The 12,099-nt window shown below is 45.2% G+C and overlaps 1 protein-coding gene across 1 annotated transcript in view; it reads right to left on the bottom strand.

Annotated features, from left to right (window-relative positions):
* Positions 1-5,928, bottom strand: part of PAX5 (paired box 5) — a 280,289-nt gene extending 274,361 nt beyond the window's left edge. Inside the window, exon 1 of the mRNA XM_060763745.2 lies at positions 5,452-5,928. Coding sequence (XP_060619728.1) covers positions 5,452-5,494 — 43 coding nt within the window. The 5' untranslated portion in view covers positions 5,495-5,928. The remainder of the gene's footprint in view (positions 1-5,451) is intronic.
* Positions 5,929-12,099: the final 6,171 nt, after the last annotated feature.

The following is a 12,099-nucleotide window of genomic DNA, read 5'->3' as shown; positions in this document are numbered from 1 at the left end:
TTCTGGGATATGGGGCTGTGTGGAAGGGTCCTGAGTGTGGACTCAGATAACCCAGTTCAAAGCAGATATTGTGGGATTTTCTGCCTTGATATTCTTGATATAGGGCTGTGGGGAAGGGCCCTGAGTGTGGACACAGATAACCCAGTTCAAAGCAGATATTGTGGGATTTCCTGCCTTGATATTCTTGGATATAGGGCTGGGTGCTTTCTAAGCCAGCAACTGGAGTGTAGTTTTTCGCCCCTAATAGCAAATGTATACAATGAAGAGGGGAAAGGCTTAGAGGCGGGCAGAGAGGGGAATCCTCTTTCCTGGCTTCCATCCCACCTTCCCCTTTTCCTATCATGCATCAAGATTTCCTCCTGGATGTGTTTGTGTGGGAGTTTTTGGCAGGGCAAAGGAGACAAAACGTGTGTTTGTTTTGCCTAGGCGACCAAGCACGGCAGGGGGGCTGCATTCCCAAACAGAAAGGAAGCAAGAAGGCTTTCCTTCTACTTTGGTTTGCCTTCTTTCAAGAAGCCATGCTTTCCAAGGCTGGATCCAGGCTGCCAAATAATGCAGTTGGACCTGCATTATATAGTCAGTGTAGGTGCATAGTTCAAACTGCATATAATGGACAATTATAAGTGCATTCTTTGGCAGTGAAGATCCAGCCTCATTCCAGCTCAAATATTTTTTTAAAAAAGCAGATCCCCATGAAATAAATTAAGGATATACAATAATAATAATAATAATAATAATAATAATAATAATAATAATGTATGAAGCTTTCATGGCCGGATTCGCTGGTTTGTTAAGTTTTCCGGGCTGTATGGCCAAGCTCCAGGAGCATCCTCAGAGGTTGTGAGGGTGCCTGCCGTAGATGCAGGCGAAATGTCAGGAGATAATGCTTCTGGAACATGGCCATACAGCCCGGAAAATTCACAACAAGCCATCCCAAACAGAAAGAAAGCAAGGAGCCTGGAGCCTTTCCTTCTACCTTGGTTTACCTTCTTTCAAGAAGCCAGGCTGGATCCAGGCTACCAAATAATGCAGTTGGACCTGCATTATACAGTATAGTCAATGTAGGTGCATAGTGCAAACTGCATATAATGGACGATATAAGTGCATTTTTTGGTAGTGAAGATCCAGCCTCACTCCAGCTCAAAAGTATCGCCTTGATACAGAGTGAATTAAAAAACAACAGATCCCCATGAAATAAATTAAGGGTATAGAATACAATAATAATAATAATAATAATAATAATAATAATAATAATAATAATAATATAAAATAATAATATAAAATAATAATATAAAATAATAATAATAATAATAATAATTTAAAAAGATCGAACTGCAAAGACTCTGGCACAAGCCAGTCAAGGTGGTGCCAGTGGTGATCGGCACACTGGGTGAGGTGCCTAAAGACCTTGGCCTGCACTTAAACACAATCAGCGCTGACAAAATTGCCATCTGCACACATTATTCGCCAATACATCATACAGTCCTAGACACTTGGGAAGTGTCCAACGTGTGATCCAATACAACAGCCAGCAGAGTGATCTTGTCTGCTGTGGACTCATCTTGTTGTGTTTATAATAATAATAATAATAATAATAATAATAATAATAATAATAATACAATGTATTGTCGAAGGCTTTCATGGCCGGAATCACTGGGTTGTTGTGAGTTTTCCGGGCTGTATGGCCACGTTCCAGAAGCATTCTCTCCTGACGTTTCGCCTGCATCCATGGCAGGCATCCTCACTACCTCTGAGGATGCTTGCCATAGATGCAGGTGAAACATCAGGAGAAAATGCCTCTAGAACATGGCTATATAGCCCGAAAAAACGTACAACAACCCAACAATGTATTGTCTAAAGCTTTCATGGCCGGAATCGCTGGTTTGTTGTGAGTTTTCCGGGCTGTATGGCCACGTTCCAGAAGCATTCTCTCCTGACGTTTCGCAGGCATCCTAAGAGGCTGTGAGGGTGCCTGCCATGGATGTAGGCGAAACGTCAGGAGAGAATGCTTCTGGAACATGGTCATACAGCCCGGAAAACTCACAACAACCCAATAATAATACACTTTATTTATATTCCGCCCTTCTCCCCAAAGGATATAAAATATAAGTAACATTGGATGTGAAGCTTATGGCTACTTTTCCAGGAATGTTATGGAGCCAGGATTCAATTAATAGGAGAGGTCAGTTGGTCAAGCTGATGCAAAACAAAAGCGTCGGAGGAGGGAAAAGATTGCTCTGAATGGACAGGAAAAAAAGGCAGGAAAGCTTCCTACTTTGGGGAAACAAGACCCACAAAGTGACTGATTTCATGTGCATGATCCTGAGAGCACTGGGCTGCTTTCCAGGCGGTGGGGGAGGGGGTGTTTGCCCCTGGTCTGAAATTCCTGGAGAAGGTATTGATTTATCATTATTTGGGTTAATGGAGGAAGCCCCTGGTCGTCCCTTGGCAGCTTCCACACACATGGGTCTCCCTTCAGATTAGCACAAAGGAGACTCCAAAGAGGGAGAGAAAGATCCTCTGGATTGTCATCATGGTAAAGCCTGCTTCAGCTCTGAAAGGCCAGTGTGGACTTGCAAGACATCCTGAATGTGAACCTATTCCTCTCTCTCACTCACAAATACACACACAAGGGTTTCGCTCCTCATTTCCGGCCAATTTGAAACGGCGAAGGTTGACATCCCGCCCGTTTTTCTCCCTCTTTACATGCTTTCTGGAGATCATTTTGAAGAGGTGGAGGGGGTGAATGGTCAGCTAGATGGACAGGCAGGCAGAAAAGAGACCGAGAGAGGCGCGATGAGTCACTATTTGGAGGAGAAAATCCGCCCTGGCTGAAAAGGCTGCCGCGCAGAAGAAGGGGAAATGCGATTAGTTCTACCCGATCTTTTCCTTGAAATCTCTGCATCTAATCCGGCGTTTAACTCGCCGTGAGAGGAGATGTCATTTCACATAACATTGTGCTAATGGAGAAATCTCCTCCGGCCCTCTCAAGCACAGCCAATCTCCAGCAAACACATATTAGACCCGGCTTGGTTAAGTTAAAGAGAGCCAAGTGCCGGCAACATGCAAGCCATGCAACGCTCCTCTTTCTCCCTCTCTCTCTCTTTGGGCCCTTCCACACAGCCTTATATCCCAGAATATCAAGGCAGGACACCCCACATTAGCTGAGTGTGGAATCAGGGCCCTCCCACACAGAAAATCCCACAATAACTGCTTTGAATTGGGTTACCTGAGTCAACACAGGGATTTTCTACCTTTATATAAGGCTGTGTGGAAGGGCCCTCAGATAAACCAGTTCAAAGTATATATTGTGGGATTTTCTGCCTTGATATTCTGGGATATAGGGCTGTATGGAAGGGCCCTCTCTTTCTCCTATGCAGCCTCCAGAGATTGAAACACATTGGCCTTACTTTAATTATTATTTAGAGGAGGAAATGAACAGGGAGGTTTTATTTATTTTCTAAATGGAAGGCCACTATTTTTTCTGAAACATCACTGGAGGGAACACAATATTTTCAAAAACACAAGTTTTGAATTTCTCATAGGGAATCACCCCAAAGTAATAATAATAAGAATTGTAATATTACTAATATTAGTAATATTAGTAATATTAGTAATAATAGTAATACTTTATTAATAATTGTAATATTAGTAATAATAGTAATATTAGTAATAATAGTAATACTTTATTAATCATTATAATATTAGTAGTAGTTGTAATATTAGTAATATTAATACTAATAGTAATAATACTTTATTAATAATTGTAATATTTGTAATAATTGTAATATTTGTAATAATTGTAATATTAGTAAAAATAATACTTTATTTATAACCCACCCTCTCTTCTCGAAGGGACTCAGTACTTAATCATACTGTTTGTTTTCTAATCTAAGGGGTCTTGGTTGTATTTCTTGGTCCTCATAGGCCAAGCTGAATAAAATCCCACATTTTCCGCTTTGAACTGGGATATATAGCAGCGTGGACTCCTATCACTCAGTTCAAAACAGATATTGTGAGATTTCCTGACTTGATATTCTCTGTTATATGGCTGTGTGGAAGGGCCCTTGGTCTCTGAGGGCTCCAGCACCAATTCTATTGCGGATAAAAAGTCAAGTGGGGACAAGCAGAACTTTGGAAACACCGAGAAGAAAAGAGAGAGGGATGTCGGGGCAGGAAGAAGAAGGCGTGCGGATGGAGGGGGGGGCATGGATTTCAAAGACAGGAATGAATGAAGAGAATAAAAGTGTGTGTATTATAAGGGGAAAAGCTCCTGAAGATTTGCCTGTGCGAAAGTGGATCTCCTTGGGAAATAAACCAAACGGAGAGAGAGAGAGAGAGATCCCTGGTTTGCTGTGAGTTTTCTGGGCTGTTTGGCCATATTCCAGAAGCATTCTCTCCTGACATTTCGCCCACATCTATGGTAGGCATCCTCAGAGGTTGTGGGGTACTATATATCCCTGTTTGGTTTGTTTCCCAAGGCAGGGAGCACTTGGAGAAGGAAACGGAAGCCAGGACTTGAGTTTGCCTATCTATCTATCTATCTATCTATCTATCTATCTATCTCCATCCCTGTTTGGTTTATTTCCCAAGGAGAAATATATCTATACTTTTTAAACTCAAGTCTTGGCTTCTGAGAACATTCATAGGGCCCTTCCACACAGCCATATAATCTAGAACATCAAGGCAGAAAATCCCATAATACCTGCTTTGAACTGGGATATCTGAGTCCACACTGCCAATGCAGTTCAAAGCAGATAATGTGGGATTTTTCTTCCTTGATGTTCTGGGATATAGGGCTGTGTGGAAGGGCCCTAGGTTGTCTGAGTTCACAGTCAGACAATGTGGGGTTTCCTGCCCTGATATTCTGGGATATAGGGCAGTGTGGAAGAGCCCTGGGTTGTCTGAGTTCACAGTCAAACAATGTGGAATTTCCTGCCTTGATATTCTGGGATATAGGGCTGTATTGAAGGGCTACTTCCTTTTGAACAATTTTACTTCTATACTATATAGTGGTAGCGATGCTACTATGAAATAGGCACACAAGGGAGTGGAAGTGAAGTCTCTCCACTCCAGATTTCCCTTCGGCTGAGTTTCAGGAAGGTTGGCGCTTTATAGGACCCTTCCACACTGCCATATAACTCAGAAGATCAAGGCAGATAGGGTTATTTGAGTCCACACTGCCATATATCCCAGTTCAAAGCAGAAAACGTGGGATTTTATTCAGCTGTATGAAAGGTGATAGACTGTTCAACGCAGATGAAGCCAAGCTGAACTTCACAAAATTGGGTTTTTTTCATCTGTGTGGAAGAGAGCACAGATTTCGCTAGAGCAGGGCCCTTTGGAGATCTCCTCCTCTCCTTTCCCTCCCTCCCTTCTTCCTTCCTTGCCCACGAAAGGGGTGCGAAGGGTTGCAAAGAAGCCCCGGCCGGCCCCGCCGCCTCTACTTACTATGCATCGCGGCGAAGGGGTCGTGCTTACAGTGTATTTCCATCTGGGCGGCCGCTCGAGACCCGGCTTCAAGACCGGCCTCCCACAGCCTCAAACGCGTCCTTTCGGGTCCAGAGGCGAAGAAAGAAGAAGAGCAATAAACAAACCCCCGGGGCGATTTGCAAAGAGAAGCGGGAGCTCCTTCTCCAAGCCGGCGGCGACAAGAGAGGCGCGGAAAGAGAGATCCTCCGAGGAAGGGAGGGCAAAAGGGTCCTCCTCCTCCTCCTCCTCGGCGGGGTCTGGGGTCGCTTTCTCAGCTTAGTTCAGGCTTAGCAAAGGCCATGGAGAAGGAAGAAGAGGCCGGTCCGAGGTATTCCACAGCGCTACTTTCCCAGGCGCATCATCTTCGCGTTGCCTTCTTCTTTCCTTTTGTCTGATCCGCGGGTCCTCTTTTCCCCTTCCTCTTCTTTCTCCCTTCCTCAGCTCCTCGAGGAGAGTCCCAAGTCCTGGCGCGCGACAGAGAGAGAGACGTAGAGGAGAAAGGGAGGAAAGGTGGCCCTCCGTTGGTGCCCTTCCCTGGGTCGCCTTCAGAGCCGAGCCTCGGGAGGAAGAAGAAGAAGAAGTTGGCGGGAAGTTGCGCTTGGAGAGGCGCCAGCGAGGAGGAGGAAGAAGAGGAGGAAGAGGAAGAAGAGGAAGAGGCAGCGGCGGCGGCAGTAGGAGCCTGCCAGCGGCATTCCCCCCGCCGCGCGCACAAGAGAGAGAGAGATGGGGAGAGAGGGAGAGAGAGAGAAAGCGGAGGCGGGCGGGAGAGGCGTGTTTTGCTCGCGGCGCGCGCCACGCTCCTCCAACTCTCCCCCCTCCCTTCTCTCGCACCCGCCACGCGCTCTTTCCTTCCTTCCTCCGCGCGCCGGGAAAGTTTGCAGACCGCAGAAGGAAAAGAGAAGAGAAAGGAAACAATTCAGCTTGTGCTATATGTGTGTGTGTGAGAGAGAGAAAGAGAGAGAAGGCGCGTGCGTGAGATTCTAACTCTGTGTGTGTGTAAAGCAAAGCCTCCCCTCTCACGGGTGCGCGCGCACCCCCCTCACACGGAAAGGGAGGAGAGCGGCGCGCGCGCATGCATGCATGCCTGCATCTAGTTCTCGTCTTTTTTCTCCCTCCTCTTCCGGGAAAAGCAGCTTTTCAGCTTTTCAGGACCCCGCTTGGAGTGGACAGCGGAGGAAAGGAGGAAAGGGAGGGAAGGAAGGAGGGGGGCTCGAGCCTTAGGAGGGATTGAGGAGGAAGCCGGAGGGGGGAGGGAACGTCTACTTCGCCGCCGCTGCTTTCCTCCCGTCACTCAAACCCAATCAGGTGGCCAATCAGAAAAGTAAAGTTAGCGGCCCGGCGCGCATTGGCTGCAGGGCGCGAGGCGTGAGGCGCGAGGCGGAGAGGGAAAGAGGGGAGGGGGGAGGCGGCCCCTGATTAGCCGGCGGCGGAGCAATCAGCGCGAGGCTGAGGGCGGGGCCGCGCTCATTGACAAACTGGGGCCGCGAGGGGAGGGGGGCTGCGCGCGCACCTGCCGGGTTGCAGCTCTGGCGCCCGATCCAGACCTTCCGAATGCCAATGTAAACCTCGCCATACCTTTCCAAACAATAAGTAAAGCCCAGCGGATAAGAGTCCGGCCAAGGAAGGAAACAGCGAGGTGGCATAGGTGAACCTACAAAAGTTGGCACTGGGTCTCGGGAACGCCTGTGTGTGATGTGACCTAGCAGGCAATAAGTCCAGAGGGTGGCCACCTGGACTCTCTGAACCACCTTCCAAGGCTTGGTTTCGTCTATGACTTCCTGGGATCTGATTCACACGCACACCTTCCTTCCGAGCGACGATTTCCATTGAAGAGATGGCCTGTGCAATGATGTGTCGCCCACCAAAGGGGACGTCCAGTTTCCCCCCATTTTTCCTCCAAAATCATTCCTCACATTTGCTAAGCGTTCAAGGGCAGGGCCTGGGTCATGTGGGAGAGGGTGTGAAGGGAACCAGGGGCATCAATAGGAGTCTAGTGTCTAGATCCAGGGAAGTCATGCTACCCCTCTATTCTGCCTTGATTAGACCACATCTGGAATACTGGGCACCACAATTGAAAGGAGATGTTGACAAGCTGGAATGTGTCCAGAGGAGGGTGACTAAAATGATCAAGGGTCTGGAGAACAAGCCCTATGAGTAGTGGCTTAAAGAGCTGGGCATGTTTAGCCTGCAGAAGAGATGGCTGAGAGGACACATGATGAGGGCCATGTATAACTATGTGAGAGGAAGTCACAGGGAGGAAGGAGCAAGCTTGTTTTCTGCTTCCCTGGAGACTAGGACGGGAACAATGGCTTCAAACTACAAGAAAGGAGATTCCATCTGCACATTAGAAGAGATTCCTGACTGTGAGAGCCGTTCAGCAGTGGAACTCTCTGCCCTGGAGTGTGGTGGAGGCTCCTTCTTTGGAAGCTTTTAAACAGAGGGTGGATGGCCATCTGTCGGGCATGCTTTAAATGCGATTTTCCTGCTTCTTGGCAGGAGGTTGGACTGAATGGCCCATGAGGTCTCTTCCAACTCTAGGATTCTATGATTCTGTGGTTTGGGAGAAATGCCCAAGCAGTGGTGCGTGACAGGCGGGAGAATATATGTGTGTGCAACATATATACATACACACACACACACACACACATATATATATATATATATCTCACACACACACATATATATACACACCCTATGTATTCAAATGTAATGTTCACCTTTGTTGGCTCAATTACCTCTCCAAAATTAGGCTGCGCATTCTCATACAGGTAATCTTAGTGCTAAACCCAAGCCAAAGAGGAAGCTGCTTCAGGAGCGGCGCCTGGAGCTCTTCTTTGAGGGACCTCGTTTCTAATTTAATAGCCAGGACTCGATGCTATGCAATGCTGGGATTTGTAGTTTGGTGAGGCATCAACCTTCTTTGACAGAGAAGGCTCAAGGCCTTGTCAAACCACACTCCATGATGCCACAGCATTGAAACAAGGAAGGTAATGTGGATTCATCCTACAGCATAGATGCATCCCCAAGGTTTTCTTTTCCATTGCGGGAAGCATCCGTGTTCCAGCACAATTGTTTATAACTAAGGAATTCTAAGCAGGCGGCTACTATAATGCGCACTTCTTTTGGCCAAATTCCAAAGAGAGCCCCTTTTAATTGGCCTATGTAAATTGGTGTGTCATTGATTTTATAAATGCTGATGTATGTTACATGTTGTGTGGCACTTTTGTGTGCTACTTCGTAAGCCATTATTATTGGTATTATTGGTATATATATATATAGAGAGAGAGAGAGAGAGATACCGTGATATATATATATATAGAGAGAGAGAGAGAGAGAGAGAGAGAGAGAGGGATGCGTTAGAATGTCCAAGAAGCAGGAGAAGAGGAAATTATTATTATTATTATTATTATTATTATTATTATTATTATATGGCTTTCTGTGAGTTTTCCGGACTGTATGGCCATGTTCCAGAAGTATTATTATTATGTTTATTGATATCCCTCTTTCATTAAAAGGATTTCAATACAACTTAAAATCTACAAATATACAAACACACTCATTCTGTCTCTATATACATACATCTTTGCATATTAATAGGGTGTATATAGGTAAAGGTAAAGGTTTCCCCTGACATTAAGTCTTGTAGTGTCCTCTGGGGGGTGGTGCTTATCTCCATATATATATATAGAGAGAGAGAGAGAGAGAGAGAGAGATTGAATGTGCAAGAGGCAGGAGAAGAGGAATTTATGATTATTATTATTATTATTATGTTTCTTTATACCTTTTTAATTAAAAGCATTTCAATACAATTTAAAATTACAAATAGACAAACATTATATATATACATATACATACACACACTCACACACACATCTTTTTGTGTGTGTATAGTGTGTGTGTGTATATATATATACACACACACTATACACTATATATATATACACTATATTTATATATATCCCATGCATATATATTGTGTGTGTGTGTATATATATATAGAGAGAGAGAGAGAGAGAGAGAGAGAGCTCAGACGTCTGTCTATCTGAGCACGATCTGTGTATAAGTATGTTGCTACCAAATGGGTACCTTATGTATACATATATTGCTGCCAATTGAGGCTATCCCCGGCTTCCTCCTTCCTTCCTTCCTTCCTTCCTTCCTTCCTTCCTTCTGGAACATGGCCATACAGTCCGGAAAACTCACAGAAACTCATAATATAATAATAATAATAATAATAATAATAATAATAATAGCAATAACAATAATTATAATAATTTCCTCTTCTCCTGCCTCTTGCACATTCTAACGCATATCTCCCTCTCTCCCTCTCTCTCTCTCTCTATATATATATATGTAGAGAGAGAGAGCTTACTCAGACGTCTGTCTATCTGAGCACGGTCTGTGCCTCTCTTTATATGTACGTATGTTGCTGCCAAATGAGGCTATCCCCGGCTTCCTCCCTCCTTCCTTCCTTCCTTCCTTCCTTCCTTCCTTCCTTCCTCCTTTCCTCCTTTCCTTCCTTTCCTTCGCTTCCCATAGGAAGGGGCCGGGTCCTGCCTCCTTCCCTGGTGCTCCTGGGCTTCGCCGAGGAAACTCCGCCGTCCTTCCCCCGCAGCGCCTCTCCTCTCTCCCCCCGCCAAGGCCGGCCGACCCCATCGATTTTGCCATTGAACTCCCATCAGCGGCCAGGGAAGCCCCTCTCCTCAGGAGCCTCAGAGCGAGTGTGTGTGTGTGTGTGTGTTGATATATCTAGTTGCGTGTGCCGAGGTGGAGGCGGGGAGCGGAGAGACAGCCTTCTCCAAGGCCCGGAGGCCAGGAAGCGACTGAACAGCCTTGACCATCACCGCTGCTCTCAACTTTTCCCTCCCGAGTCATGCTTAGTTTTCAGTGGAAACCGAATCAGACGGTTTGGGGTGGTTTTAAGAGGGGCTGGTGTGGATCGAATGCTGTCCAGTGCTTCGATGCTGTCCAGACTGGGTCTAAACTGGCCAGAAACCGAAAAGGAAGACAGTAGGCACTGCTTTTCTTTTGCGTTCTCGTATTTAAAGCTCCCACATTGGCGGTGGTTCTTCTTTTCGGGCATTTTATGTGGGGGAGAAGGTGAAAACACGAGAAAGGCGATTCTCCTGAGAGAAGCGCGACCATTAGGCGCCTTAAATCCGAATCAGGGCCGCTTCGGGGCCGCGGCTCCTCGTCTTCCGAGGCACCAAAGGGTCTCCCCTCTGCACCCCATTCAGCTTCCTTAAGAGTTCCTCTTGGATAGACTTTCCTGGGCACGCCAAGCACTCTTTGGGAAGACGTTAGGAAGGCAAACAAACAAGGTGTGGGAACGGGGTCACGGTGAATATTTTACCTGTTCCTCAATGCATGAAACCACCGAGGAGCGCAAGGGTGTGAAGCGGGGAACGATGCGGATTAACCCTGTGGAAGTACACCGCGCCAAGGCCCAGAGGAGAATCGGTTTCTGCTCGGCTCGGCGGGAGAAGAACCTCCTTCCAAACCACAGAAACCCTCTGCAAACCCCTCTGTTTCGGGGCAGAAGGAAAGGATTCAGTCCCGCTTTATCAGAGAAATGTAGAGGCGAATGCGCTTCAAAGACTATATTTCAAAGGAGGGAAACCACCTCTGTTAACACTGACCAACAACACACATTTCGGTGACTCAGATTCCTGGTATTTCAGACTTGCTTTCCAAAAAGGCACCAGTTTCCCCCTACTTTTGATATACAGAATATATGCCATATAGAAAACCATAATAATAACACTATCTAGAACTGTTGTGGGGTCTATCCCATGTCATTTTCTGAATCAGCACCCCAAATAACCCCAAGAACAGGCCTAAAACCCAAGACTCATGGGGTCACCTTAAGCTGATAGGTGACACATACATCCCTGGGCCTTCATGACAACCATTGCAGCTCTAGAATAATAATATTATATTATTAGAATAATATTATAATACTAGAATAACAATATTATATTATTATTATGGGGTCATCTTAAGCTGATAGGCGACACATACATCCCTGGGCCTTCATCACAACCATTGCAGCCCTAGAATAATAATAATAATAATAATAATAATAATAATAATAATAATAATAATATTACATTATTAGAATAATATTAGAATACTAGAATAACAATATTATATTAATAGACTTTGGACTGTGCTCTTTATGGGGTCACTTTAAGCTGATAGGCGACACATACATCTCTGGGCCTTCATGACAACCATTGCAGCCCTAGAATAATAATATTATATTATTAGAATAATATTATAATACTAGAATAACAATATTATATTAATAGACTTTGGACTGTGCTCTTTATAGGGTCACCTTAAGCTGATAGGCGACACATACATCCCTGGACCTTCATGACAACCATTGCAGTCCTAGAATAATTATATTATATTATTAGAATAATATTATAATACTAGAATAACAATATTATATTAATAGACTTTGGACTGTGCTATTTATGGGGTCACCTTAAGCTATTAGGTGACACATACATCTCTGGGCCTTCATGACAACCATTGCTGCCCTAGAATAATATAATAATAATAATAATAATAATAATAATAATTTATTTGTATTCTGCCCTATTTCCCCGAGGGGACTCA

The sequence above is a fragment of the Anolis sagrei genome, chromosome 2 (genome assembly GCF_037176765.1).
Source record: "Anolis sagrei isolate rAnoSag1 chromosome 2, rAnoSag1.mat, whole genome shotgun sequence".
NCBI classification, from domain to species: Eukaryota; Metazoa; Chordata; class Lepidosauria; order Squamata; family Dactyloidae; genus Anolis; species Anolis sagrei.
Note: the sequence above shows the minus strand (reverse complement) of the source record. Positions and strands in the feature narration are given on the sequence as shown.